At 47.3% G+C, this 27,760-nt stretch overlaps 1 protein-coding gene across 10 annotated transcripts in view; it reads left to right on the plus strand.

Moving 5' to 3' along the window:
- ACSL4 (acyl-CoA synthetase long chain family member 4) overlaps nt 1–27,760 on the plus strand; it is a 264,204-nt gene that overhangs the window by 156,174 nt on the left and 80,270 nt on the right. For all 10 annotated transcript variants that reach the window (XM_086918443.1, XM_086918444.1, XM_086918447.1 and 7 more), the window contains exon 10: nt 15,925–16,064. In XM_086918443.1, coding sequence (XP_086774569.1) covers nt 15,925–16,064 — 140 coding nt within the window. The remainder of the gene's footprint in view (nt 1–15,924; nt 16,065–27,760) is intronic.

Consider the following 27,760-nt stretch of genomic DNA (forward strand, 5'->3'; position numbering starts at 1 on the left):
ATGTGTCCCTACCGGAAGCGCAGCGGACGAGTGCACTGGGCGCGACGAATGCGCGCCGAAGGCGCGCCTAAGGCAAGCCCGTCTGCACCCGTCCGCGGCCGGTTGGGGCCCGGGGCCCGTCACTCTGCCCAATTCACATCCTATGCCCCTAGAAACCTGATTGCATTACACTCTCTCTGGCCGCTGGAAGCTACCAGCCACTCCAAATTACTCCAACTTGGTGTTTTCAACGCCCGTACTGTTTTTCCAGAGTTCAAGGCCATCCCATCCTCTATCACCCCCGAGCACACTGCCTCCTTCCCACCTCCTATAACCCGGTCTGTAAGGCACCTGCTAACATGGAACTAGCAATCACATACCTTAACACTCGGTCACTAGTCAGTCACCAACATGACATATGCCACCTCCTGGACTCAGATCGTCCCGACATCCTACTCCTAACTGAGACCTGGCTGAATGAGGACTCCTCCCCCGACATCTTGGCAGCCATTCCTCCGGGGTATTATATTCTCCAAGCCAACCGACCAGCCGGTAAAACCGGAGGTGGCGTAGCCGCTATTATCAAACTTCCCATCAGATTCACCTCCCTCTCTCTACTCACCATCCCCCAGACTGACTGCCTGGCTATCGGACTCGAATCCTCGGTGTCCCCTCTTACCTGTGTCCTGGTATACCGCCCCCCTCAACCCATGCCCAATTTCCCCTCTCTTTTTGGCGATCTACTATCTCAGCTCACAATCAATAACTCCAAACTCCTGGTTTTAGGAGACTTCAATTACTGGCCGTCTGACCCACACGAAAGCTCCCATTCTTTGGCTTTCACTGATCTATTAAGGGGGCTCAATGGCCTTCAACACGTTCACACAGCCACCCATTCCAAAGGCCACACCCTGGATCAGGTGTGGACCTACAACCTCGAAATCAAGTCACTAACGATCCTTCCCTGCCACTGGTCGGACCATTTCTTAATCTCTTTCCTTCTCCTGGTCCCCCCACCGCCCCCCCCGCAGCCGAGGCCCTAGCCTCTTGGCCCGCAACTGGAATAAAGCAGATCTCGACCTTTTTCTTTCTTCTCGAACATCTTCAGCTCCGCCCTGCCTAGGCTCTCTAGACTCCCAGGAAGCCGCTCTTGTCAAATGGCTGGAGTCTGCCAGCGACAAGGTCGCCCCTCTTAAGTCTATTAGAACTAAACATCCTCACGACGCACATCGCTGGTTTTCAGATAGCTTTAAAACCCTAAAACTGGGACTTCGCCAAGCCGAGCGTCGCTGGCGCAGAAACTACGACCCCTCAGGAAAATCTCACTTCTTAAAATTATCCGGAGAATACAAACAGGCAATTTCAGCGGCCAAAACTGCCTACTTCTCCACAAAAATTCTCAACTCTGCGCAAAAATCTAAGGACATCTTTGCTATTGTGGAGGAGCTCTCACACCCGGATAGGGTGACCATCAAACCCCTCCCATCTCAGGCACTTTGCGACTTCCTTAATTGTTTTTTTATAGACAAAATCAGCAAAATCAAAAATAGTATCTCCTCTGTTGCCCCGGCGCCGTCCCTCCCAGAGGCCGCCCCCTTTTTTAATTCCCTTTCCCTGACTCAGCTTCCCCCCCATATCCGAAGAAGACTTCCTCTCCCTGCTAAACAAAGTCTCATCTGGTTCCCCCACAGACTGCTGCCCTCCGGCGATTCTCCGGGCCGCCTTTTCGGCCTGTCCTGCCCCCCCACTGGCCCTCCTGAACAACTCTCTCTTGCTCGGCGAGGTCCCCAGTCAGTTCAAGATCGCCGAAGTGGTTCCCATATTAAAAAAAAACAACGCCGACCCCACGGTTTTGGGCAACTTCCGTCCCATCTCCCTTCTTCCTTACCTGAGCAAGGTACTTGAGACCCATGTGACCAGCGTCCTCAGCTCCTTTATTGAAGACTCCAACTTTCTAGACTCCCAGCAAGCCGGGTTTAGACCTGCCCATTCGACAGAGGCGGTTAGCCTCTCTGTTATGGAGGAACTTCGTAGAGGCGCTGACTCCAACATCAGTCAAGCCTTGGTGCTTTTAGATCTGTCGGCGACCTTTGATACGGTCGACCACTCCATCTTAGTCGACCGTGTCAAAGAGGCAGGCATCAGTGGGACGGCCCTTAATTGGGTTCGTTCCTGCCTAGTGGACCGCCATCAATCGGTCCGTCTTTCTCAGTTTACGGCAGACAGGACGAGGGTCACCTGCGGCGTTCCGCACGGTTCTTCCCTGTCACCCCTTCTTTTTAACCTGTAGCTCACCCCCCTGATCCGCTCCCTCCGTGGCAGGAATGTCACTGCATTCAATTATGCAGATGACATTCAGCTCACTCGACTCCTCGGATGAAGCGGCTCAAGATTTCCAGTCCACCCTATGCCATATCAGTAATTGGATGGGCGCTCACCATCTTAACCTTAATCCCGACAAGACGGAGCTCGTTCTTGTCGGAGGCCCATCCAATCCCTGGAATTCCACCTTCTGGCCCCTTTCTCTCGGCCCCCAGCCCCCGCCCTGCTGACAAAGTGAAAATCCTGGGGGTTTTCATCTCACAGGACCTCTCAATGAAGCAACAGGTCAGTGCTACTGTGTCCTCCTGCTTTTTCCAGCTTAGGAAGATTCGAAAAATAGCTCACTTTCTGACCACTGAAGCCCTCACCCTGGCGCTGCTGGCATTAGTCATCTCTCGGATCGACTATGCCAACGCTCTGTACGCTGGCATCCCAAATTAACAGACTGCAGCTGATACAGAATCAGGCAGCTCGCCTGATCTATCACCAACCTAAATATCACCACGTTCGCCCACTCCTCAGGGCCCTTCGCTGGCTTCCCGTTTCAGAGCGCTGCAAGTTCAAACTGGGCTGCCTGACTCATAAATCTGTGGCCGGCACCGGTCCTTCCTTTATTTCCTCTCTTCTGCACCCTTACGCTCCCTCCAGGCACCTCCGTTCTTCTCATCTTGCGCTCCTGCAGACACCCCGTTTTAGGCGCAAAAAACACGGAGGTCTCAGATTCTCCTCTTTGGCACCCTCATTCTGGAACTCTCTTCCGTTGGAACTGAGACTCTCTCCCTCCTATCCTCACTTTAGGTCTCTCCTTAAAACTCACCTCTTCCGTAGCATTTATACATAAGCTCTCCTCTCCTCGCCCTCTGCCTCTCACCGAATAAAGTGAACAGCGACAAGAAACCGTGTATGCCGCGCTTTATAAGTAATTTTTACATTTACATTTACATTTACTCTATGTATATTCATTGGCTCACTTTATCTGTGTCTTCGCCCCAAGGCATTTGTGTTACTCTGACAACACTCAAATTCCCATATCTCTTGATGAGAATGCTCATCATTTGACATGACTTTTCACAATTGTGTGCTCAATGTGGTGGTGTGGATAAGTAACAACTCCCTCAATATGGACAAGACTTGCATCCTGCTTATTTTGGGTCATAATTCTCATCTTACCGTGCCAGATTATTTCTTGCCCTCCCAGCTTTGACAAGCACCAACCCCAGTTTTTCTGTGTGGAACCTTCGGTTCATGTTTGACCACCACTTGTGTCAGTAGTTCAAGGGACAAACTTGCTGCAGCCTGTTTTTATATTTGCTGTTTGTTGCCTAAACATCTTCCCCAGTTCACTTTTCCATTAGAATGTACAGGCAACTTTATGATGCCACCTATATTACTGTAATTCTCTCTTCCTGAGATCCCAAGCCTAAATACTTTAGCGTCCTAACATTTACAGAATACAGCTGCCTGTCCTGCCCTTGATTGGGCTATCAGAGCATCCATTTCTAAGGTGCTGAAGCCCATGCATTGGCTTCTCGGTTTTGAGATATTCTCTGTGCACTTCAACAGGTCAGTGAGACCGTAAAAGAAGCAAACCTTCATAGGCATAGTGTGACTTGCAGCTGTGAATGGCCCAAACAGTACAGTAATCTAGCCTGACTAATGAGCAAGTGCCTATTGGGCAGGTCATAATGAAATATTCAGGCCCCAGAAAGTATCACTTAATGTGATGCATGGGTCCAACTGACCATAACAAGCCTTGGTGCTTGCAACTGGTTCCGGTACCTCCGGTATTGGGACAGGGTGGCTCCTGGGAGGCAGGGCGGCTCCTGGGGTTCATGACATCTCCAAACTTGGCAGGGAGACATATCTGACCTCCTGGTTCATGAAGAGCTCTTGTTGGGGTGCTGCTCACGCAGTGGACCCAGGAGTCGACAGATCCAAGGAGTGACTCCTCCACTCCAAAGGAGGTGCTGCTGGGTGGTCGAAGTAGTGCTGAGGAGATCTCTAAGAGTTTGTGGAGGCTGTTCCACTTCTGGACGAGCCAGTGTCTGGTATTATCAGAAGAGCAGCAGCCAGGCAGCATTTTGTCCTGGGGGCCATCTAAATAATAACTTTAGGGTGTTAAAGAGAATGAAGGGTAGTAGCCATTGGGCCCCTGTATGACCACTTGCTGTGGGGAGCGACCACTCCATCTTAGTCGACCGTGTCAAAGAGGCAGGCATCAGTGGGACGGCCCTTAATTGGGTTCGTTCCTGCCTAGTGGACCGCCATCAATCGGTCCGTCTTTCTCAGTTTACGGCAGACAGGACGAGGGTCACCTGCGGCGTTCCGCAGGGTTCTTCCCTGTCACCCCTTCTTTTTAACCTGTACCTCACCCCCCTGATCCGCTCCCTCCGTGGCAGGAATGTCACTGCATTCAATTATGCAGATGACATTCAGCTCACTCACCTCTTCCGTAGCATCTATACATAAGCTCTCCTCTCCTCGCCCTCTGCCTCTCACCGAATAAAGTGAACAGCGCCAAGAAACCGTATATGCCGCGCTTTATAAGTAATTTTTACATTTACATTTACAGAGTTCCTAATTCCACCAAAAACAAGATGATGGAACCCTTCTTTTATGGAGCACATCAGGTAGCTTGGAGGTGCAACACGCCTACTTACATAGCTAATTTTCTGCCTGTCCTGGTGGCAAATGGGCCTTAGGGCAGAGGATGGCATCTCCCAGGTCTGGGGGAAGCCAGGGTTGCATATCCGAAGCAGCAGGGGCTTTTAAGCCCCTGGCCTTGATATGCTAATTCACTAGCCAACATGCTGGAGGAGCTGTGACCACTTTCCACCGGAGCGAGCATAGTTTCTGACCTCCGAGAGCATAGACGGTCATTGCAGGGAGTCATAAACTTGTCTGTGGTTGCACGCTGGACGATACCAGTCAGCCAGCAATATAGATACTGGTGTGTTTTTCAGGGGGAACCTCTAAGGTGCCCTCTGGGTGCATGTCTAAATCTAGTACTGGCAACAGTACAGATTTATTAACACCAGGTGTTTGATACCAAACACCAGAAGTTTCAGTTAAGCCAACATGTAGCTGGGGAACTCGTAATGACCAGTGCCTAGTACATATACTTAAGATGGCTTCCCTGTTTAGTTGTACCATCTAGTAATTGAACTAGACAGCACAGTGGCAAAGCTGATCATGCATATATTACCTCACATGTAATATATGCACCTTGCCTTAGGGCTACAAGGCCTGTTGTTGTATGGGTGACTTGCATATGTTACATGAAGAGACTTTGGCATTGCACACAGTGAGTGTGCCATATCGTGTTTCACTCATGGTTTACACCATGCCACGCAGACTGCAATGGCTGCATGCATGCAATTTGAATGGGAGTCCCTTAGGGTGGCATAATACCTGCTGCAGCCCTTAGGGACCCTCTTCAGTACTCATGCCCTAGGTACCAGGGGGATCAATTATTAGGGACATACAGTGGTGCTGAAGCCTTTCCTAATTGGAGTACAATTGAACAGCTACTATGTATTCTCCTTAGATTCGGGTGTTAGGGCAGCCTTGATATTATCTGACCAATCTGCTGCCTTTGATACAGTCATTTATAGTTGTTTGATTGTTTGCGGTCTATTGGGGGTCATAGACACGGCTCTTGCCGTTCTCCTTTCATTTCTCAGTGATAGATCTCAATCTGTAACAAATAAAGGTTTTACTGCAAAGTCTTTTACTTTGCCTTGTGGGGTCCCAAAGGGCTAGTTTCTGACCCTAACCTTGTTTAACTTTTGTCTCCCCCTGGCTAATTTGATAAAATAATTTGGGTTCTCATTGGTAACCTAAGCAGATGACACACAGATTATTGTCAGTTGCCAATGATATTCAAAGCATGGCTGAGAATTTCTGCAACTGTATGAGGGCAGTCAGTGAATGGATGAGCATGAACTGTTAAAAACTAAATTCAACTAAGACTGAAGACCTGCTATTTGAAAATGATGTCTTTTTGGTCCCCCACCTGGTGGCCCCAAGAGCTGGAGAACTTACCCAAGCCAAAAAATAAGGTAAAATATCTGGGCGTGATTGTAGGCGATGAACTGATCTTTAAAGAACAAGTCAACACAGTGATTTCAATTATCATTGAGAACTTCAGACATTGCAAAGCACAGCAGCAAAGATCCTCTTTAACATCCCTAGGTCTGATTCTGCATCCTTAGAAACAACTACATTGGCTTACAACTGAAAAACCTATAACCCTTAAGGTTCTATGTCTTGCATAGAAAGCGTTGCAAGGAACTGGCCCAGATTACCTAAAAAAAATATAAAATGGTATGTTCCAGTTGGGTCCTTATGCTCTACCTTCCAAAACAATCTGGTAGTTCCGTCTTACCAACGGATGTCTTGGGGTGGCAGGAGCTTTATCAGAAACACTGCCCTTAAATGGAACAGTCTCCCCTAATCATTGAAGTCTACAACCAATCTTCTAGCTTTGAGAAGTTTTTAAAACCTGGCTCTTCATCAAATAAAGAAAATCTCTTTACTGATAACAGACAGCCCAAGATGCCTGCAGGTATATGCTGCGCATTATAAATGTATTCAATATCCATATCTGATAGACACCTAGCCGCAGATTCCTAACTTTAGAATCCTCTCCTAGGTGCGAAACTAGATCCATAAACTTTCTGCTCCGCGCAACTCCGTATCAACGCCATCCTGCGATGTCAATGGAATTTATATAACCTCCTTGCCTGCGCACTGACTTCAGTCCCTTCTTTTCCATGCTTCCAACGCTGATCGAGACGTTTATGGTTGTTAACCCTGCGATTCTGTCAACTTTTTAGCCTGACCCTTCCTCCAGTCAGTTACAATTATAGGGCTGCATTTATTCTGCAGTAAACTTGTGTTCTTCGCACTATATTCCACGACATGTGGCTTTCTCGATTACTATTTAGTGCTTGGCACAAACCTTTTGCCTTTCTCCTTCAGCTGTCGTTGACAGGTTTTCAGCTGTTTATATGTGTTTGATTTTTGATTGATACCTCCTAAATATGTCTTGCAGTTTGCTTTACTTTGCTGAAGCGCTCGAGCTCATGAGTTGATACCTACATGGTACATTCTGTACTCTATGTGGAGTATTTTTGTATGCTATGTGAGCATTTCTAAGAGTGTGTGTGTGTGTGTGTGTGTGCGTGTGTATATGGATATATTTGTGTGTGTGTGTGTGTGTGTGTGTGTGTGTGTGTGTGTATGTGTGTACATATATATAATATATATATCTCCGCGTTCTAGTTTGGCTTTCACCCAAGCCGCTTCCTCGGCGAGCTCACGGCAGGCGTAGCCACCCCCACAAATCCAAAACAAACAACCAATGCGCAACTCCTCCTTAGAAGGCGTAAAAACACTGGAGCCGTTGCCTCTATTGCAAAGTGTGTTTATTCCATCAACACCACGTCCAACGCGTTTCGGAGTTGAAGTCACTCCTTCATCACAGGCAAAAGACTGTGCTGCAATGTTTGCATTTTAAGTGCTTAGTTCACTCTGATTCTTTTATTCTGGAACCCTTTAAAATTGTCCAGTTTCTGTAAGAGTGGATTTTTGTACATAATTTGTAGATGGATTTCTTCATATTGTAAGATCACATACTAACCTTGGGATTCTCTAAGCTTCAAGGTTTCTTTTCATACTTTATATCATATTCAACTTTACTCTCTATTGCCTGCTAATGCTGTCTCAAGCAATTAGCCTTACGCTGACATTTTGGATGGCTGTTGCTCTCCTACGTGGTATTGTGGCCTCTGTGTTTCCCTTACTATAATATCCGCATTGTTTTGCTGGTTATTCGACTTTACTTATATTTTTAAGTGTTATATGTTCTCTTGTCTATACTTAGGTGGGTATTTGCTCCTATGTCAGTGTATTTCTTGGAGATAGGCTAGCAGTCTTGATATTATCTCTAGGGGTATGACTGCTTCTATGTCACACAGGCATTCTGAGGTTGATAACATGTGCACCATTAAACATCTGTTATTCAGCACCAAATTACCCTTGCAGTGAACGTGCGCTTTACAAATACACATGTCTGTCTTCTACTGTTTTTTAATTTTTTTAATAGAGCTTTCGGTCTCCTTTTCCACGAGTGATAGACCTCGCTTGCTGTTACAGTGCGGGTCTGACTCTGGTAGAACTCTATATGGCACAGAGGTTTACCTCCGTGGCATCACCTACTGTTCCGTGTCTCACAAGTATCGAACACGCTGTTCCAGTCTGGCTATGTGCAACAATAGCTTTATATTATAGAGTTATTTAGCAAATTGGCCTACTATCATGGGTAACATTCTACCCATTCCTTCTATCTCTTTTAGACCTTCCTTATGACTGTCCCTTAAGCATGCATGGATTTAGCTCCCCTTAAAGATGCAAGTAGTTTTCTATTGATCTTTTTGGTTTGATTCTACCACAGTTGTCATGCTAACATGGATAATTGTTATTGCCATGCTTCTTTAATGGTACAAAAGGGGGTGGTGATGGACGTCCATCACCATCCCCTTTTGTACCGCTTTTGGCCACCATAAGTGTGGCAGGGTATGCTCAGACGTGAGTCCCTTGCTCACTTTGCCACTGGATTCAAGCAAGCCGGGCTGAAGACGGCTGGAATGCCAGAAACCAGTCCTTGGAAGCTTGTTTCCGGTCCAGGGAAGACATGGCTTGGCAGTTCGGGCTGGACTGTTCCCATGAGGCACAGGGTTAGACTGATTTGCATATAGCCATGTCTGAGCTGGGGTGGCAGAGTGGGCTAAAGAACGGTGATGGATTAAACCCAGATCTTTGGACTGGGTGTGAGTGTTTGATTCAGATGCTCCGTCCATCACCATCCCCTTTTGTAATGCTTCTTTAATGTCTTGTGACTTAACTCCTATGTTATAGCTCACCTACATTATTATGCAGGTCTTGTCTTGTTGTCTGGTTCTTGACCGATTTTGTTTAGTTAGAGACTTTTGGTGGTCTCAGTTCGCAGACCCTCCTACAGAGATGGATGGCATTCTTTGGTATCTGATTCTAAAGTAAGGAGTCTGAGGCTAGATGTCTGTCAGATGAACAAGTTACTTACCTTTGGTAACGCATTATCTGGTAGAGACCGGATCTAGCTGCAGATTCCTCACTCCCCTCAGACCCTTCCCACTCTGCAAACCTATTCCTCTTTGGTCTCGAACTTATTTGAGACTTCACATACTGAACTGAGAACTCTGTTTCTTTGAGAGTGAGTCCTCTTTCATCTCAGTGTTTTCATTATGATATCCACATACTGAATTACATTGTGTTTTTGTACCACAAAGGTGACTTTCATTTTGGCACACTGTTTCAATAGGCAGTTTCTATATGTGCCTCCACGTTTTGACTGCAGAAAATAGTAACAGAAGAAATTGACGTCGGGAAGAGAGTTATATAGACTCCGTCACATCTTGTGATGGCGTCGATACAGAGTTGCACAGCACCCTCTTCCGACGCGTGAACATGATGTGGAAAACGTTTCTAGATCCAGTCTTGCACCTTGGGGAGGATTCTAAAATAAGTAACCTTACCAAAGGTAAGTAACTAGTGTTTCAAGGAAAGAACACGAACAATGCACTGAAGCCTGCTAACCAGGCTCCAGTGCCAGAGTGTAAAAACCAGCACCTAATAGTTCTAATGGGTGCAAAAGGGGGGGGGGGGTTGTAGGGGGGCACAACTGCAACAAAATTCCAGTTTCTTACAGTCCTTTTGGTATAGAGGGAAAAGCTGAGTTTGCAGCGTTAGATCAGTGGAAAATGTAACCATGCACAGCTTACATTTTTCCCATGGTAATCTGGATGGAAAAGGTGGAGAATATTCTCATTCCATACAGTATCCGATTCCGGAGTTTGTCTAGGGGAGTGAAAAGAATGGTATAATTTTTTTCTCTGTAACATTCTTTAAAGCAGGCTACATAGAGAATTCTTGGACTGGAAATCATCTGTAGAGGAAAGTAACTTTGGCTACACAGGTTTGACTTAGTTGTACACATTTCTCACCAATAGAAAGGTTATCGATGTACCTGTGGTTGGAATGGTAATGGACACATCTCAGTTGCTATTGATTTGCCACAACTACAGCCCTTTGAAGAGGTGTCCTATATATTTTTTCAGATTTATTGAATCGACCTTTTGGAAACTGACCTTATCTGCTCAGCAATCTGATTATGACCCGAGATCATTCACTGAACAGAAGACTCTTTTCAGTAAGAGCGAAGTGGACCAATGTTACCATTGCCGGCCATAAAGACAGGATGCAGATATGCTTATGTACTTTAAATCATCCCCCGGCATGTGTTCAGTACCCTTATTGAGTGCTAGAGAGTAGATTATAAATCTGTGCCATTGCCTCTCAGAATTTGTCTGTTGTAATATCACCTTATTCTTTATTGATACATTTATAGTGTGCTTTGTTTGTGTATGTGTGAGGTTTTGCAACTTTTTTTAATCTACAGTGTATACTACTCCTATTTTGAGCTGTGCAATAGCATTCAGTGTGTCTGTGCACTTTTAGCACAGCGTAATACAATGTGTCTTTTTAAAAAAAACTCTATTTATTGTAATTAACATTAAAAAGGCGTACTTCTTCCAGATGATACTTGTACATCATTAACAATTCCAGCACTATACATTTCCAGTACAACCTTATAGCATTATACATTACACCAAGATCGTGTTCAACACCCCATCCATCCCACGTCTCTTCCCTCCTAAAGGTCTTCTTCCAAACCCTCATCTACCCGATCCCGCAGTGCTTCACAGATATTGCCCCAGAGCACATTCCATGCCCACCAGATCTTGTTCCATTTCCCGGAGCAACCACGATTAACAAACACTGTAATCATTGCCGTATCCATGTCCGTGCACCATGCGGTTAGCTTCGGTACCTCCGCCGCTCTCCACTTCTGTGCAATATTATGCTTTGCAACTATTAACCCAAGGGTGGCCCTATCCTGCATAGGGTGAGTAAGGTCATTCGGGTCCCATACATTCAATAAACATCTTCTAGGCTGTGGCAGAAGTGACCCCCCCCCCCCCCCACACTTGTGATATTGTTCTCATAATTTGCACCCAGTACTCCATGATCTTCGGACATTGCCACATGGTATGGTAGAAATTGCCCTCCTCCACACATCTCCGTAAACAGTATGGATGTCCTGATGCGAAGAGTAATTGCCCCCGATGTGACACCGAGAACGCAACACTAATACACATGCTTTGGCAATGCCCCAAACTAGGATACTACTGGACCACGGTCCATGAATCGCTCCAGGAAGTAGGTGCTTTGACCCGATCTCCAACACTGGAAGACACGTTACTGGGGTTGGGGCCCTCACAGCGCACTAGAACCGTGGCGACACGTTTCGCGGACCTGGCCCTGTTGCTGGCGAAGCGTGCCATCACGATGAGGTGGAAGTCAGCCAGACCTCCCGACCCTGAGTTGTGGAGGGCGGAAGTGGTGCGATGGGGTAAGGCAGAGGGAGTTGCACTACAGAGGGAGGAATACAGGGGTCTGAGGAAAACGCCAATTTCACTGGACTGGTATACCATATTAGGTATGTTTGAAACTGGGAGAGACGGGGAAGACGAGGGTGCAAGTGCCTCTTCGAATGCACGATAAATGTGTCCTTGGCCGGACCAACATGCACTGTCACTAACCGTGGTGCGCTAGGGAGAGGTGCGAGTAGTCCCCCAATTTACACTCGCTGTATTGGTCTCGTCCCACCTATGTGTACAGTCGAATGGAGCCATATGTTGTGATTCTCTATGTGCCCCAGTCTAATGATTGCTCAATTATATGTTTTTGTGAGAGTGTCGGATGGGTTTGTTTAGGGCGGGGGGAGGGATAGTTTTGACAGGGGTTTGTATAAACTGTGACGGTTACTGTCACCAACAAAATGAAAAATTGAGACAACTATGCAATTATATGTTCTAAGCAACCTTATGTAAGTATTACTCTGTTTCCCTCCGGGACTGGACATTTCTGTGACTGCTTTACCTACTATGCTAATAAACAGATTTTCAAAAAAAATAAATCAAAAAAAACAAAAAAAAACAGTATGGATGTGATGTTCTACCTATTGTATGTAGGGTGAGTCTAGTGAAGTAAATTTGATGCACTATCTTGAGTTGTACTAGCCTGAGTCGTGAGGGTATGCCCACCTCCTTCGGGGAGGCAAGTGCCTCCTGCCAATCAGTCATCAAAGTCACCTACATCCCGTGACCATTTCCCTCTGAGCACTGTCGTGGGGTCTGGGAGGTTGTTAATTAGCTTCCGGTATGTGAATGAGGTAGCCCGCTTCTGCATATAGTCCGTCAATAGTCTGTCCTTGAGAGACAAGGCTTCTTGGACCTCAGTACCTGGAGGTAGGGCCATTAACAGAGCATGTTTTATCTGTATGTACCTAAAAACTTCAGTTGGTGCCAACTCGTATTGCTGCTGGAGGTGCTCAAATGTCACAACCTCCTTCTTGTGCCAAACGTCCCCCACCGTGGAGATTCCAATTGCATCCCATTGGGCAAAGCCCTTACTATTCCTGAGCCGACCCAGTTGTGGCGTGTCCCAAAGAGGGGTGAGTTAGGTAACCCAGTTTTTTCTGAGCCATGTGCCATATGGTTACTGTCTTTTGCGTGGGTCCAACTAGGGATTTGGCGCGCTTCTTATCATAAAGGGGGAAAGTATAGTACCCGCACTTAAAGCCTCTCTGTCTGCCCTAAACGCCGGAGCCTCCTGGGGGGCATGTATCCATTGATTAATTACTTTTAATTGTGCCGTCCAGTATTACAACTTTATATTCAGGAGCGCTATCCCTGCATCGTACCATCTGCAGACCAACTTAGTCTGCGCTATCCGCGCCGGCTTGTGTCCCCAAAGTAGGTTGGAGACCTGGGCCTATATTGCCTTAAAGTAGCTTGGGTGCACCGGGAATGGCCTGTTTTCCAGCACATACAGGAAGCGAGGAAGTGCCATCATTTTAAAGAGCGCCGCCTTCCCCAACAGCGTACGCGGCAACTCCCCCCAATTTGATGTGTCCCGCCTAAGGCGCTCCAGTGGGGGCTGAGATTATGTTTATAAAAGTCTGCGGAGTCCGCTGTAATATAGATCCCCAAATATTTGAACTTGCCATCTGCGATCATGAGCGGGCAGTCTTCTGGAAGTTGCGGCGGTGGGCCGTGCAGCACGTATAGTATAGATTTAGACCAATTTATGGTATATCCCGATGCCCGTCCGAAGAGTTCAGACATTCAGGAGGACCAGTATGGAGCGCCTGGGAGAGGTCCGATATAGTTGGACGTTGTCTGCGTACAATGAAATACGGTCCTCCCACTCCTCCGTCCATCTGATTCCCCTTACCATTGGCTCCCAACGGATCCACGCCGCCAAGGGCTCTAGTACCTGCACGAAGATTAGTGGGGACAGGGGACATTCTTGGCGGGTGCCCCGTGCCAAAGGTAAGTCGTCAGATATATGCCCATTTACTGTTACGTGAGCTACCGGTTTAGTATAACGCGGATGGACCCATGTACAGAATTTAGGACCCAAGCCTAAGGGACGAAGCACCGCAAACCGGAATGGCCACTCCACCATATCAAATGCCATTCTCATGTCCAGGGAAAGTATGACTGCTGGCTCCTGAAGATAGGGAATGCGCGCCATCACACCCTGCACAGAAGCCTCAGATTAAGTGCTGTACTTCTGCCCGGCATAAAGCCAGATTGGTCCGGATGTATTAGAGTTGCTAGGTATGGCGTTAGTCTAATCGCCAACAGTTTTGCAAGAATTTTAGCCTCCACATTAATCAATGAAATCAGGCGGTATGAGGTACAGTCGTCGGTAGGTTTGCCCGGTTTGGGTATTGCCACTATTGTGGCCGTTTGATCCAACGGTAACTCCCCCTCCTTAAAACAGTCATTGTACATATGTACCAGGTTGGGGGGCAACAGTTCCTGCCATTTTCTTATACAGCTCAACGGGGATGCCATTGGGGCCAGCCACTTTGCCGGGCTGTAATGACCGTATCGCCACCTGTATTTTCTCCACCGTAAGATCCGCCTCCAGGGAGAGACCCGCCACTGGAGGGAGCCCGGGCATATCAATATCCGGAATGTAAGTTAGTGCTTCCTCTATTGACCTCTCAGAGGTCGAGGTATACACCTGCTGAAAATGATGTGCTAAGGTGTGCCCTATAGCCTGAGGGTCTGTTGTGAATTTCCCTTCTGCCTTCCTAATCCTCGCTCTCCATTTGCTACTCTGTTCCCTTTTGTCTAGCCATGCCAGAAGCTTCCCGGCTTTGTCCCCAGTCTCGTAAACCTTATGCTGAGTAGCCGTCAGATGCGACCTTGTTAGGTCTTCTAAATATTTCTTATGCTGCTGTTGTGCAAGCCGCAATGTCTGAGTTGTTGCTGGCGTGGGGTCTCTGGTGTGCTGGGCCTCCGCTTCCACCAGCGCGGCCTCTCCCGCCTATGCCCCGTGACCAAGACAATGGCTTGCCCCCTAAGGACCGTTTTGAATGCTTTCCACATAATAGTTGGGGAAGCAACCGATGCCTCATTCTCCTGAAAATAATGCTTTGTCGCCGCAAGAACCGCTTTTTTAATTATAGGGACCTGTAGGTAGCCCGGATAAATGGGATAAATGCGTTGCCTAACCTTGCAACAGTGTGTCAATAGTACTGGGGAGTGGTCGGAGATACCCCTGGGTTTTATCTCTATGCTGTCAACGTTTTGTAAGCAGTCTACTGTACCTAAAAAAATAATCGATGCGGGATAGGCTGTTGTGTACCCCCGAGTGAAAGGATAATTGCTGCGTCGTGGGGTGGTGCCATCTCCACACATCCGTAAGCCCCAGTGCCTCCATGAAACTACCAAGACTGGACACCCCAGGGGCATGTGATTTTGCTGGGTGGCGGTCTAGGGTGCTCTCCATAATTGCGTTGAGGCCCCCCCTTCATCCCCCCACCCCCCCTTCATCCCCCCACCCCGCTCCCTGATCAGCAGCTCCCCTTCTGTAAGGTCAAGCAGGAACCTACAGAATGCTGGGAGTGTCACTGCATGCAAGGCGGGGGGAAAGTATACAGAGACAATGTTTAGAGACCGTTCTTTCCATTGGCCTATAACGGCTGCGAAGCGGCCGTGATAGGCCGTTTTTGTGTTAAGCACTATCAACGGGGAATGTTTTTTAACTAGAATACCCACCCCCTGGAGCCAGAGGAGAACTCAGAGTGTACTATAATTTTAAACCCCCATCTGTCCATAGCCTTACACGCCGCACCAGTAAGGTGCGTTTCCTGCAGCAGGGCCACCGTCTGTGATGTCGTTTCAGGCACTGTAGAACCAAACCCCTCTTCATTTTGTCCCCCAGACCGTGAACATTCCATGTAAGCATAGACAGAGGTGTCACTTGGGTTGTAGGGTGCCCCGCAAGATCAGGGGTAGCTGGAACTTGTGCTGCCATGTTGGATGATACATGCGTGATAAAGTAAGGAATTCAATATGTACCTCAATTGCTGGAAAGAGAAAAATAAGGCCTTATACCTGACAACTTTTCTGAACAATCGTGGTTTCTTTTTTAATATAGGAAATCATGGACCGTATTTATAAGAATGTGATGAGCAAAGTGCAAGAAATGAACTACATTCAGAGAACACTATTTAAGCTTGGCTACGACTACAAATTGGATCAAATCAAAAGAGGATACGATGCCCCACTGTGCAATGTGTAAGTGATAATAATTTTACCTTTCTGCCTCAATTTAATGCTATTCACAAGCCAAAGGATGATTGCCTTTTTTCAACAAACACAAGCGTGATTGGAGTATCCAATGAGAAACAGCTTTTTCCTTATTTTCTATTATTTGGCCATTTGTTTTCACAATAACAGTGAATTTTGAAGTCCTATATTTTTGTATATCAGTTCTTATGAGCAAAGGCACTATTGTGATTTGCAAACCGATTACCCTCATACTGGAAGGTCAATTGGATTCCTACCATCATTCACTAGTGTGAATGTTAGTGGATTTAACTCCATATGTTCTTCTGCATCTGATTCATGTTGCAGTTCTCACCTTAAGGGTGCCACAGCTTTGTTTTTCCCTGGTGTCAATGTGTGGACTAGAACTCATGGTGATGAGGAATGCTGTTGCGCTCTTTTATTTTTATACATTAATATATCAAAATCTAGTTTGTGGACCTTCTACTAATAGAATAATGCCTGATAAAACTAGCAGCTTCTTGAAATGTCCTCGTATCAAATGAAAAAAAATTCAAGGCACACATTTTATTTAAATGGTCACTATTAAAGATAAACTATTTTAAAGTGATACAGTTGACTTAAAAATCCTCAAAGTACATTGAAGGTATTTGACATTTCTCGGAACCTCGATCTCAGGGGTGATAGAAAGTTTTATAGAGAACTTTTCTGGTCAGGGGAGCATATCCAGCTTGAAATGCTGTATAGTGTGGTGTGGTGTGTGGTTCTGCTGCTGGCTGTATTATAGAAAGCAGAAGGTGATGGGAGCATATAATCTTGGCACTCCTAAGCAGCAAAATGTATACTTGGTGTATACATCACACTATTTATGTTAAATAATTATGCATAATTACTTCACACACGAGGCACCAGGAAAAATTTGATTTGCCCAGAATCGCACATGTTGTCAAGTGTTAATGTTGAATTTATACTATAGATCCACATGTTCCAGAACAGCATCTTAAACGGATCGCTTCCATTTTCCATGTGCTTAGTAGCCCACCTAGGGGGATAATCATATTCTAGCAGCTGCATTATGTTTGTGGGTAAAGCTGCATGACGTGTGAGAAGTACAGTGTAGGTGGAATATAACCAGCATCACTTGTACAATTTGCATCATGACCCATTGAAGCCTCAATCTCCCTTCCTTGCATCTTCATCAGACTCTTTTTTCTCTCTTTTCTCTCTTTCTCTCTCTTCTCTCTTTTCTCACTCTCTCACACACACACTTCATGGCATCTTTGGGCAGCCCGGCTCAGCCGGCGCACCTTTGGGTCTTGCGGGCTCTGCTGGCAGCCCTGGGACTTCGATGCCGGAGGCTCTGGCCCCTAAGAATCCAGGCCTGGATCCGGATCAGCGCCAGTCGACCTCACTATACCTTCCCCGGCGCCGATCCAGACAATGGACGAGGCGCAGGTCATGGTCATGGCCCTGACCGGCGCCAACCTCCGCCTCACCCCCGACTTGGATACGGCACCGGACCTACGTAGGGACTGGCACAGGAGTCTACTTATGTGCCTCTGTTCATCCCTGGTGTTCCTTTCAGGCCTAACTGGCAACCAGAGGATGGTGAGGAGAACTGGGTGGGGTCTGTTGACCCTTTGGTTGACCAATTGGATGAGCTGGACTGGCACGAGGACCTGGGTGACGCCAGTGGTCAGGATACCTCTCCAGACCTTGGCATGCTTTCTCCCCCTACCGTGGCTACGGCGGACGGAGCGTCCTATGCAGTGGTGTTGCGTAGGGCGGCTGAGGCCTTGGACCTGGAGCTTCCTGCAATGGCAGTCAGACTAACCTCCTGTCAGAGGTGCTTCAACCGGAGTGGCCTATGCGGAGCCCCTTCTGCCTTTTAATGAAGCCCTCACGGACGACCTTCTGGGCACTTGGTCCAAGCCCAGCTCAGGGGCTCCTGTGATTCTCCAACGCCACCTCCTGGCCCTGGGCAACCCTCATTTCCTCTTCCAACACCTAACCCCCAGAGCTTGGTAGTCCAAGTCCGTCCTCAAAGGCGCATTCCCTACCACAAGAAGCTGGACCACCTTGGGAAGATGTTTTCTTCTGCCAGCTTAGCGCTGCAGTCGATAAATACCACATGCCTCTTGGGCCGCTATACCCATATAGTGTGGGATATGGTTGTGCAAGTGGCAGAGGGTAGAGACTCCTCTAAATTCACCATCAGATGTGGGCTGATGCCGGCTACGCCTGGTTGAGGACGTCTGGTTTCTCTGGGGATGACCAATCCACCTTACTTGGCATGCCCTTTGATGGCCACCGCCTTTTTGGTGACAAGCCGGACTCGGTGCTTGAGCACTTCAAGGATTCCAGAGCTACTGCCAGATCCTTGGTCCTCACAGCGACTTCTCTCCCCACACTGTCTGCTTTTTGCCCCTTTCATGGCTGCAGAAGGGGCCCACGCCACGTACGACCCAGTCTAGCCACCAGTTCCTGCAAGCTACCCTGCTTGTGTGTGCCAAGGATGTGGTACCCAGCGACGCGGGTACTGGCGCCAGCAGGTGGGCCAGTCCACCTATATGCCTCCCTGCAGCAGCCTCCAAACCCTCCTAGTCTGACCTTTCAAGGCCATCAGAGGCCAGTGGGTGGCAGGATTTACCATCACCTCCCCCTCTGGCGCACTATCCCGTCATACAGGTGGGTTTTGTAGAAAGTCTGAAGGGGCTATTCCCTCCACCATCCATTGCATGTCAGAGGATCATTTGGCCCTTCTGCCCCAGGAAATTGGAGCACTCTCGGCCAAGGGATATATCGAAAGGGTCCCTTTGCCAGAAGTAGGTCGTGGTTGCTACTCCCAGTACTTTCTGGTACCCAAAGAGGACAAAAGCCTGCGTCCTGTCTTAGACTTCAAGGCCCTCCACCGCTTCCTCCGGAAGGAGACGTTCAAGATGCTCATGTTGGCTCAGGTCCTGTCTGCCCTCGACCCCAGAGACTGGATGGTAACGTTGGACTTGCAGGACACCTGGCAGCCCACAGGCGTTGCCTACAGTTCACTGTAGGCCACAAGCATTTTCAGTTTACCGTGCTCCCCTTTGGCCTTACCAGTGCCCCTTGGGTGTTCATGAATTGATGGCAGCGGTCGCAGCTCATCTGCGCACATCAGGGGTTTTAGTCTTCCTCCTCAACGACAAGCTGTTGAAATGCGAGCTTTCCCCCAGGCTGTCGTCTCCCACCTCCAGACTCTGGCGGACCTCCTGCATTTGCTGGGGTTCACTATCAGCGTACCAAAGTCTCACCTGACTCCCTTTCGGAAGCTCCTTTTCATCGGAGCGGTTCTGGATACAGCGCAGTTTCAAGTTTATCCTCCAGAACAGTGAGTCTGGAATATTCGGGCTATGATACAGATATTTCAGCCTCTATCCCGGATCTCGGTGAGAATGACCCTGAGGCTGCTAGGCAACATCGCCTCCTGCATCCTATTGGTAGATCATGCCATGTGGCATATGTGATCCCTGCAGTGGGACCTATAGTTTCAGTGGGCGCAGCATCCGGGTGATCTTTCCGACATTGTCCAGATCTCGGAGAGGACTGCACGTCAATTGTGGTGGTTAACGAACCAAGCTTGGGTCAGCGGCAGATCCCTCTCCCTTCCCCAACCAGAGCCAACCATGGTGACCGATGCAGCCCTTCTGGGATGAGGCGGCCACATAGAGGCAGAGATCAGAGGATTCTGGTCTCCGGTGGAGTCCTGCCTCCATTTTAACCTTCTGGAGCTCTGTGCGATTCGTCTAGCACTGAAGGCATTCCTTTCATCTATCAAAGTAAGTGTAGTGCAGGTGTTCAGACAACACAGCTGCCATGTGGTACTGCAGCAAACCGGGTGGGGTCGTGGACCCTATGTCAAGAGGCTCTTCGCCATTGGACATGGCTGGAACATTAGGGCATGTCCCTGATGGTTCAACACCTGGCAGGTTCCCTCCACGCTAGGGCGAATGAGCTCAGCTGTCGGTGCATGATGGATCACAAATGGCGTCATCACTCAGAGGTGGTGCAAGGTCTCTTTTTCAACAGTGGGAAGAGCCTTGGTTAGATCTGTTCGCCACCGACGAGAAAGCGCACTGTCAGCAGTTCTGCGTGTTGGAATTTTCAAGTCCGCACTCGCTTGGCGACGCTTTTTGTTGCGATTTAGAGTTGCGGCCTCCAGGACGCATTGCCACCAGTACCACTTCTGCCCCGAGTGCTGAAGATCAAGCGCGACGAAGCCCAAGTCATTCTTGTGGCACTGGACTGGGCACGAAGAGTCTGGTACCCCGACCTCTTGGGCGTGGCCGTCGAGTCTCCGATCATATTGCCTCCTTGGGACGATCTTCTGTTGCGACAGCACACTCCTTGACATCTGTCAGGCGGCCACATGGGCATCATGTTCACCAAGCACTAGTGCCTGGACAGCCAAGTCTGGAGATACGGCTACTTAGGCCGTTCTGTTCTCCAGGACTTTCTGATGTGAACTTAATTTGCGGACCCACCTTTGGGTTTGGCATTGCTGGGGTATCTATTCTAAAGGTAAGGAATCTATAACTACATTCACTTTCAGATGAACAAGCTACTTACCTTCGGTAGTGATGTATTTGAAGATACATATGTACTTAATGATTCCTTACTGCCCTACCCATCCTTCCCGTTCTGCGCACTGACTTCTAGGGATAGGGACTCCCTTCCTCTGCCCCAGTTATGTGCACCAGTGGCCAGTGTCTTGCTTGGCTCTGCACTTATGGCATGGATCAGTGCGCAGGGGTGGTGTCTTAAGTAAAAACCGCAACGTCATTCTGGCGACCACGACGCCAACAATGGACATGGAGTCGCCCGACACCACCTACTGATGCGCAGGGGTACTGCTAAGAAACTGGGCCTGAGGGCAATTCTATAGGTAAGGAATCTATAACTTCCACCTTCTATCTCCTTAAATAAGCCAAGCAGATGAAACCAGTACCCAATAGGTTTAAAACCTAAAACCTATGTGCTGTGCCACTGTATAGTTATGGCATCCCATACAGGGTGGTAAGCCAGCAAAATTGGACAAAGTTTGGGGGGATACACCAATAGTTGTGGCATAGCATACAGGGTGGTAAGCCAGCAAAATTGGACAAAGTATGGGGGGAGACACCAACAAATTATGTCCTTTCTTACAGTCATCAGTTAATAAAACACAAATATCAACAACTTTCAGTAGTTTTGTGTTAAAAAAAAATGCACCTTTAAATGTTCCATATCACTTCTTAAGAATCAGTTGCTGCTAAAGAAGTGCGCATTATTACGTCGTCATGTGGGCGTAGTCCTACCTGTAACCGTTCTTTTGCTGATCACAGAAAAAAGCGTATTAAACTATTTACAAACCATATGAAGTTCATCTTTCCACAGTGAGGGAGATAAGTTGCAAATGGAGTAAGATCAAGGGAGTTGATAATGAGCCGAGGAGTGAACCACTCCACAAATTCACTCAAAGATCAGACTGTATAATACTTTTAGAGATTGCAAGCAACCTCAAAGCTACATCCATGGATCTTAAGGGCTCTCTCAGTATGGGACACCTTAGAGTTCATGAATTCACTGAGTACAACTTTTGTGTAAGGGTGACAAAAGCCCTTCAAACCAAAAATAATAATGGGGTGCTGCTGAGGTTTGCAAAATAGCACCTGAATGAACAGCAAGACTGTTAAAGCAATGACCTCTGGACAGATGAGCAAAGTAGAGTTGTCTGTTTATTTATTATTTTCTTGGTACAAATTATATACCAAAGAAGAAATATCACCAAATTCAATGATCTGCAAGTACAGCATAAATCAATAGTAAGATACAAATGCTGTTTGCAATACATGTACCAATACCAATTGTTACTAAAATATAAGAAAGGGGGAAAAAAAGATCAAATGGGGTGAGAAAAAAGTAGAGTTGTTTGACGTAAAAAAATCATTACATACCACAACACAACGAATATCGGCTGACAAGTGTTGTGGTGGAGCAAGTAAAGATTTGGCCCTGCTGTTCAGCCACACGGCCTAGTCATCTCATAGCATGGAGCCCACCATCAATTCCTCTCTGTACCAGCACATTCTAGAGGTAAATGTGAAACCATCTGTCCAGTAACCAAAGCTTAGCAGAAAATAGACAATCCGAAATTCATGGGTAGATATGACTGAATGGCTGGAAAACCAAGAATTTGTATTTTGAAATGGCCAAATCAATGTCCAGACCTCAACTCCACTAAGAGTCTGTAGCAGGACCTAAAGAGTTGTGCCTGCCTGAATGCCTTCAAACGCCACCAAGCTTAGCCAGTTTTGTAAGGCTGAGTGGGTCAGAATTCCTTCCTGGTGATGTGAAAGACTGATTACAATCTTGTATGAAACCTTTACTTTAAGTTATTACTGCTAAATTGGATTCTACATGTTACTGAATCACAGAAGGAACCAAGTGTTCATTAAATGTTGGTCACATTTGTGTGTTATTTGTCACAAGAGATTAGATTTATTTACTTTTGGGATCTGGAGGGACTAGATTATGGTCGGATAGGTTTTAATATATTAAGCCAAACTAGGTGGTTTACTTTCTGTATCACATCACATCACAGTATTTATAGGTAAGTAACTTCAGGTTTCTCAGGTGTGCATGTTGTTGGTTTATTATTTGAACAGCCGTTTGGTATCTCAGCCTGATATTGGGTAATGTCTTTAGAACAAAGATGGGAATGCTGAACAGCTACAGTTAAAGATCATTCTTATTGGTTGCAAGGTTGTTTTGCTACACTGAATAGTCTGCTTAACAATGTAATTTACTTAATATAAATTGTAAATACTTCTGCTGAGAAAATACTTTGTGTGGCCAGTTAGAAACTGCCTGTTCACTCAGTGTTTGCAAAATTGCTTACTGTCTAGACTGCACATCCTATAAAACAAAGTTATAAAATGTATCTCTAGTGGGTCTGGGTGTTGTGGTTTGCCAGTGCACCATAAAACCTATTGAGTGCATAGCATAGTTTCATGTTTCTGCTGTTGCTTCTAAAGTAAAAGAATGAAATGGCCATTGACCTACTAAACCAGAATCATGCCCGTGTCAATTGCCTAGCACAAATAACAGTCCTGGTGCAAATGGGTTCCGTCCATGTAGTACAAACAGATTTTTTTTGTTGCTTTTTGAACTACTGGTTTTGGACCTTTTATTGCAGGGGAGTTTTTCTACATGAGTCTCTCGCCCAGAAATGTCATGGCAAATTGGACTGCTCATTTCTACCACCAGTATCCGCCTTTTAAGAGAAGGCCGCTGCAGCTCAGCTAGGATAAGCGGCACTGGTCTAGTTACACGTGTGCACATGGGTACAGACTGAGTTTCCATCTACCTGGGATGGTGACGGCTCTTCCACTGGCAAATACGTATTTGGTCCAAACAATGCACAAATAGGCTGACGTGGACTGGATGGGCCATTCTGATAGGATGACTGGGTAGGAGTTGGGCTATGCCCTGATTACACTTAAAAGGGTATTTTCCCAGCAAATACAAAGAAGCTGACACCAGCATTTTGAGTCATTAGCCGGGCTGGGGCCGGAGTCAAACCCATGAAAGGAAGGGAAGGTTAGATAAAGGTGGAATCCCCCACACAAGCTGGACTGGGCTTAAAAGTGGCATCCTGAACATGCAGGAGATCAAGACTTTGTACCCGGACTGCGACAGTGGCAACACTGCTGGAACTGCTACTGGTTCCTAAGACCATTTACATTGTCCCAACAAGGCAGGAGATATAGCCTTTTAAAGATTTGGTCTTTGCCCTCACAGGAAAAAACTTAGCAGGTGGGGCTCTGCGGCAAACCCTCAGTTCCTCCGGGGAGGGTCCATTCCCTGTGGGTCAGTGCACAATTAAATAATAATTTCCAGGGAGTGGGATGTACCTGAAACCACCTCCCGGCCGTCGTTTGGGCCCGGGGGACCACATCCCTTGGTGCAGGCACATGTGATGTTCTCCCAGGGGACTCCAACTTCTTGGGTGACAGGCCGACAGCAGCCTGCCCCAAGTTTGTGGGCAGGGAAAGGAGCATGCTGACTCCCTCATAAAAGCAATGTCAGCCGGGCGAGGAGCATGCCAGGTAGCGCATGGGTGGGCTTTCTGCACTTCCCCAATGGTGGCAAATGGCTTGGGTGATCTGGGTGGCACCAGGGTACCCCATAAAAAAAGGAAACACAAAAATCTGAGCACTGTGAAGCGGCCCCATAATGCCCTGCAGGGTTTACTCAACAGATTTTCCTTGCTTGTGGTGGCCCTGAAACTGGCAGCGGCACCACCCTCTGATATTGTGAGGAGTACCAGGAGTGCAGCAGGCCCCCTGCCGCTATCCTGCCCCCCTAACCCCTCAGAAAAATTTCAACTTAAACCCCAGGTCCCCTTTGTCAAATGAAACATGGCCTTGGGAGACCGTGTTAAAGCATTTCTATAGCTGGAACTTTTGTTCTATAGTCTGTAAGTGCAGTGACCCTCAGTGGTTGGCTCTTTGGCTGCTGTGGCCTAAATGTGTTTGACACCTGCTATGTTCCTATGTTTTTTACAGCATTTATTAGTTTCTGAAAATTATCACAAACAGGGCAATATTTCCAGGTTACAACATGAGTGACAAGCCAGGGGGATACCGACAACATTGCAGCTATGTACCACGGGCCCCATATTGAATGAACAATAGCTACTTTACAATAACCCTTATGAGCTGAAACAGTAAACGATACCAGTGACCAGTTGCCACCGATAGAGAGCAGGAGAGGAACAAGGTACCATAAAGAGGTATAATGAGTGCACAGAAATAAAGCTAGGTGGGAGGTCAAAAGGGAATATGAGGGGAGCAAGGGGGGGAGGGGTGGGTTGTTGCAGGCATCGAGGGTTCCACATGGACAATCCTTAATAGCAGCCGCAGTCCGTGCAGGTAACAGCGGTGTGGTGGTGGGGCAAGAGGGGGATTTCGAAGGACGATTCTGCTGGAAAATTATTTATTTATTTTCCCCCTGCATCGTCCCTCAAAATTCCCCCCACTTACCCACCCCTACCAGGGCCGGAGATTGGACTCTGCCAATGCCCTGTATCTTGGCCTTCCTGAATGTTTACTTGACCGCCTCCAGGTGATCTAAATGTGGCGGCCAGAGCCATTCTCTTGGCAGAGCCGAGAACTCATTCTACACCCCTCCTGGCCTCCCTGCACTGGCTACCTATTAGAAAACTTATCTCCCTTAAATCACTAGTGCTGGTCTTTAAGGCCTTTCATAAAATAGTTGCCCCATATCATGGGGATAGACTGCAACACTATATTTTGTGTCGAACTCTGAGGTCATCCGCCCAGTCACTGATTATTACCCCACATATCCTGCTGTCTCGGAGGGGTGGCTGATCTTTCCAAGTGGTGGCTTCTCGCCTCTGGCATGTCCTGCCACTCGCTTTGGGGAAATCCCCGTATCTCCTCACTTTCAGAAGCAAAGTAAGAACTTAGTTATTCCAACAGCAGCCTTAATTTGGAGTACTTTGGCTCAGTGTTGTGGGTCTTTTGCCTTGAGCGCCGGGACACTCCCGGTAGTAGCCTTGCGCTTAATAAATACCTGTTAACATAACATAATTGCTGTTACCTGCACGGAGTGCAGCTGCTTAATAGTAACGTGGAGTCACAGTAAAACATTGAGAATGGAGTCAGAGGGTTACCCTTCTATTCCAACAAGAGATGTTGCTGACCGTCTGTGTTTGTGGATCATGTGGTCATGCTGAAGGACCAGCTGGAGAGTTGAGTGAGTGGGAAAAGGGGCCATTGAGGCGACTAAGAGACCAGAAGGATGTCCAGTATCCAGCTAGTTTCGAACATACCCAAAGTACATGATATAAATTACAATGGTCTGCATTACAGTTCCAGCAAAGATCATTGGGTAAGAGTTTGGCCCTTATAAAGTTTCCATGGCGACCAATACACCAGTTGCCTTTCTAATCTAGTGATGATACTGGAGGGACCAGAGTGTAAGAATGTTAGGAGTACTCTGTGCAGTCCAGAGACTACACCCTGGTTTCGTCCCAAGGCATGAAGGTATTGAAGTATAGGCGAAACTGGAAAATCCTGTGACTCAGTCCCAAAGACGGCTAGCAGACAGTAGGCTAATTGACAGGATTGCTAATGGTCCTCAGGCTAAAGTCTGTCCAAAGGCAGGTAACCGTATAAGCGTTCCGTCTGCGTACATTTGGTCTACCACTTGAGTCACTTGGTGTACCAGGACCCCCAAAAGAATAGTTGCCCTCCGATATTGAGGCCCGCATTGTGGCACAATAGGGTTTGTTATGTAGTTGTGGGGTTGCCCATAAGTTTGTCCTAGTGGTGATGTCCTAAAAGATGTCTCAGAGTTCAAGCCCACCACAAAATTGGAGGTGGTCGGGTATGTTGGTGGGGAAGATTGTGGACAATCAAGAAGATAAGATGTTGTTCTAGTCGTACCCTTAGAAGGGCCTCCTGTAGTGTGCCCAGGTGTGCAGCCAATTGCGAAACTTAAAAAGGCAGGGTTGTATATTTTCACATGAGGTAGCTGCAAACTACCAGCAGTGGTATCTGCCTATAAGTGAGGCGCTCGGAGCCTCTGTCTGTGCCCACTTTTGTGCCTAACCAGAGTTTGCTGGGGCAGGTGAGGGAAGCATGCCAGACAGATGATGATGACATTATGGAGTGACTGTCCACTTAATATCTGCACTTTCCTCAAAGGTAGAGATTAAGTTGAGACCTTCTCTGGAAATCCTGCTTTGTACTTTTTATCGGTAGAAGGAGGTTGTCCTCTACCATGCGATAAAGGCCCGCCTTGATTGATACCCAAATTTCGGAGCCCCGTAGGGACCCACTGCATATTGTGGCCAGTATGCATTCGACCTTGGTGTAGTAGGACATGGTGAGCGCCTCTCATTTTGACCCATTAATTTTGTAGCCGAACAGGAGCAAGAAATCCTCAATGGACATCGCTCCGGCTATAGACGTGCGAGGGTGTGACAAAGAGTAAAATATTTTCTGAATAGAGTAGGGTCTTAATCTCTCACACGACAGTGGGGATGCCTCCACCTTATGCCTGATATCGAGCCACTGCAATGGGTTCCAAGGTGAGCAAGAAAAGAAGATGGGGACAGATAGACACCCCAGTTTAGTCTTCTCCCAGACCCATATGGGGCATAACTTGAAAGAGCTGTCCCAGTTCACCTGATCAGGTGCTTTCTTAGAGTCTAATGAAAGCGCTAGAAGTTTGGATCGGTCATCTTTTGATTGCCAAAAACGATACACTAGCGTCTATAAGTTATCCTGTGAGCTACTATCTGGGAGACTCCTGAATAAGGAGAGGAATTACCTTGCCCATACACAGCGCCAGCACTTTAGCCATGATCTTCAAACCTGCGTCAAGCAGGCATATTGGACGATGACTGGCACACTCTAAAGCAGAGCTTTCCAAACTGTGTGTCCCGACACAGTACTGTGTCGCCTGCAAGTGGTGGGTGTGTCGAGGGATGACACCAGCTGTTAGCAGATAACTAAACTGCTGCTAATTAAGAGCAATTTAAGCCACTTTGAAATAGTAAGATTAATCAGGTGCGCTGGCTGGCAGCTTTATGGTTCTTCTCTGTTGTGGAAGTTTTACCAACACGAGTATAGAGCAACTTGAGTCAGCTTTAAATAATT

Source organism: Lissotriton vulgaris, chromosome 4_1 (assembly GCF_964263255.1).
Source record: "Lissotriton vulgaris chromosome 4_1, aLisVul1.2, whole genome shotgun sequence".
Classification (NCBI taxonomy): Eukaryota; Metazoa; Chordata; class Amphibia; order Caudata; family Salamandridae; genus Lissotriton; species Lissotriton vulgaris.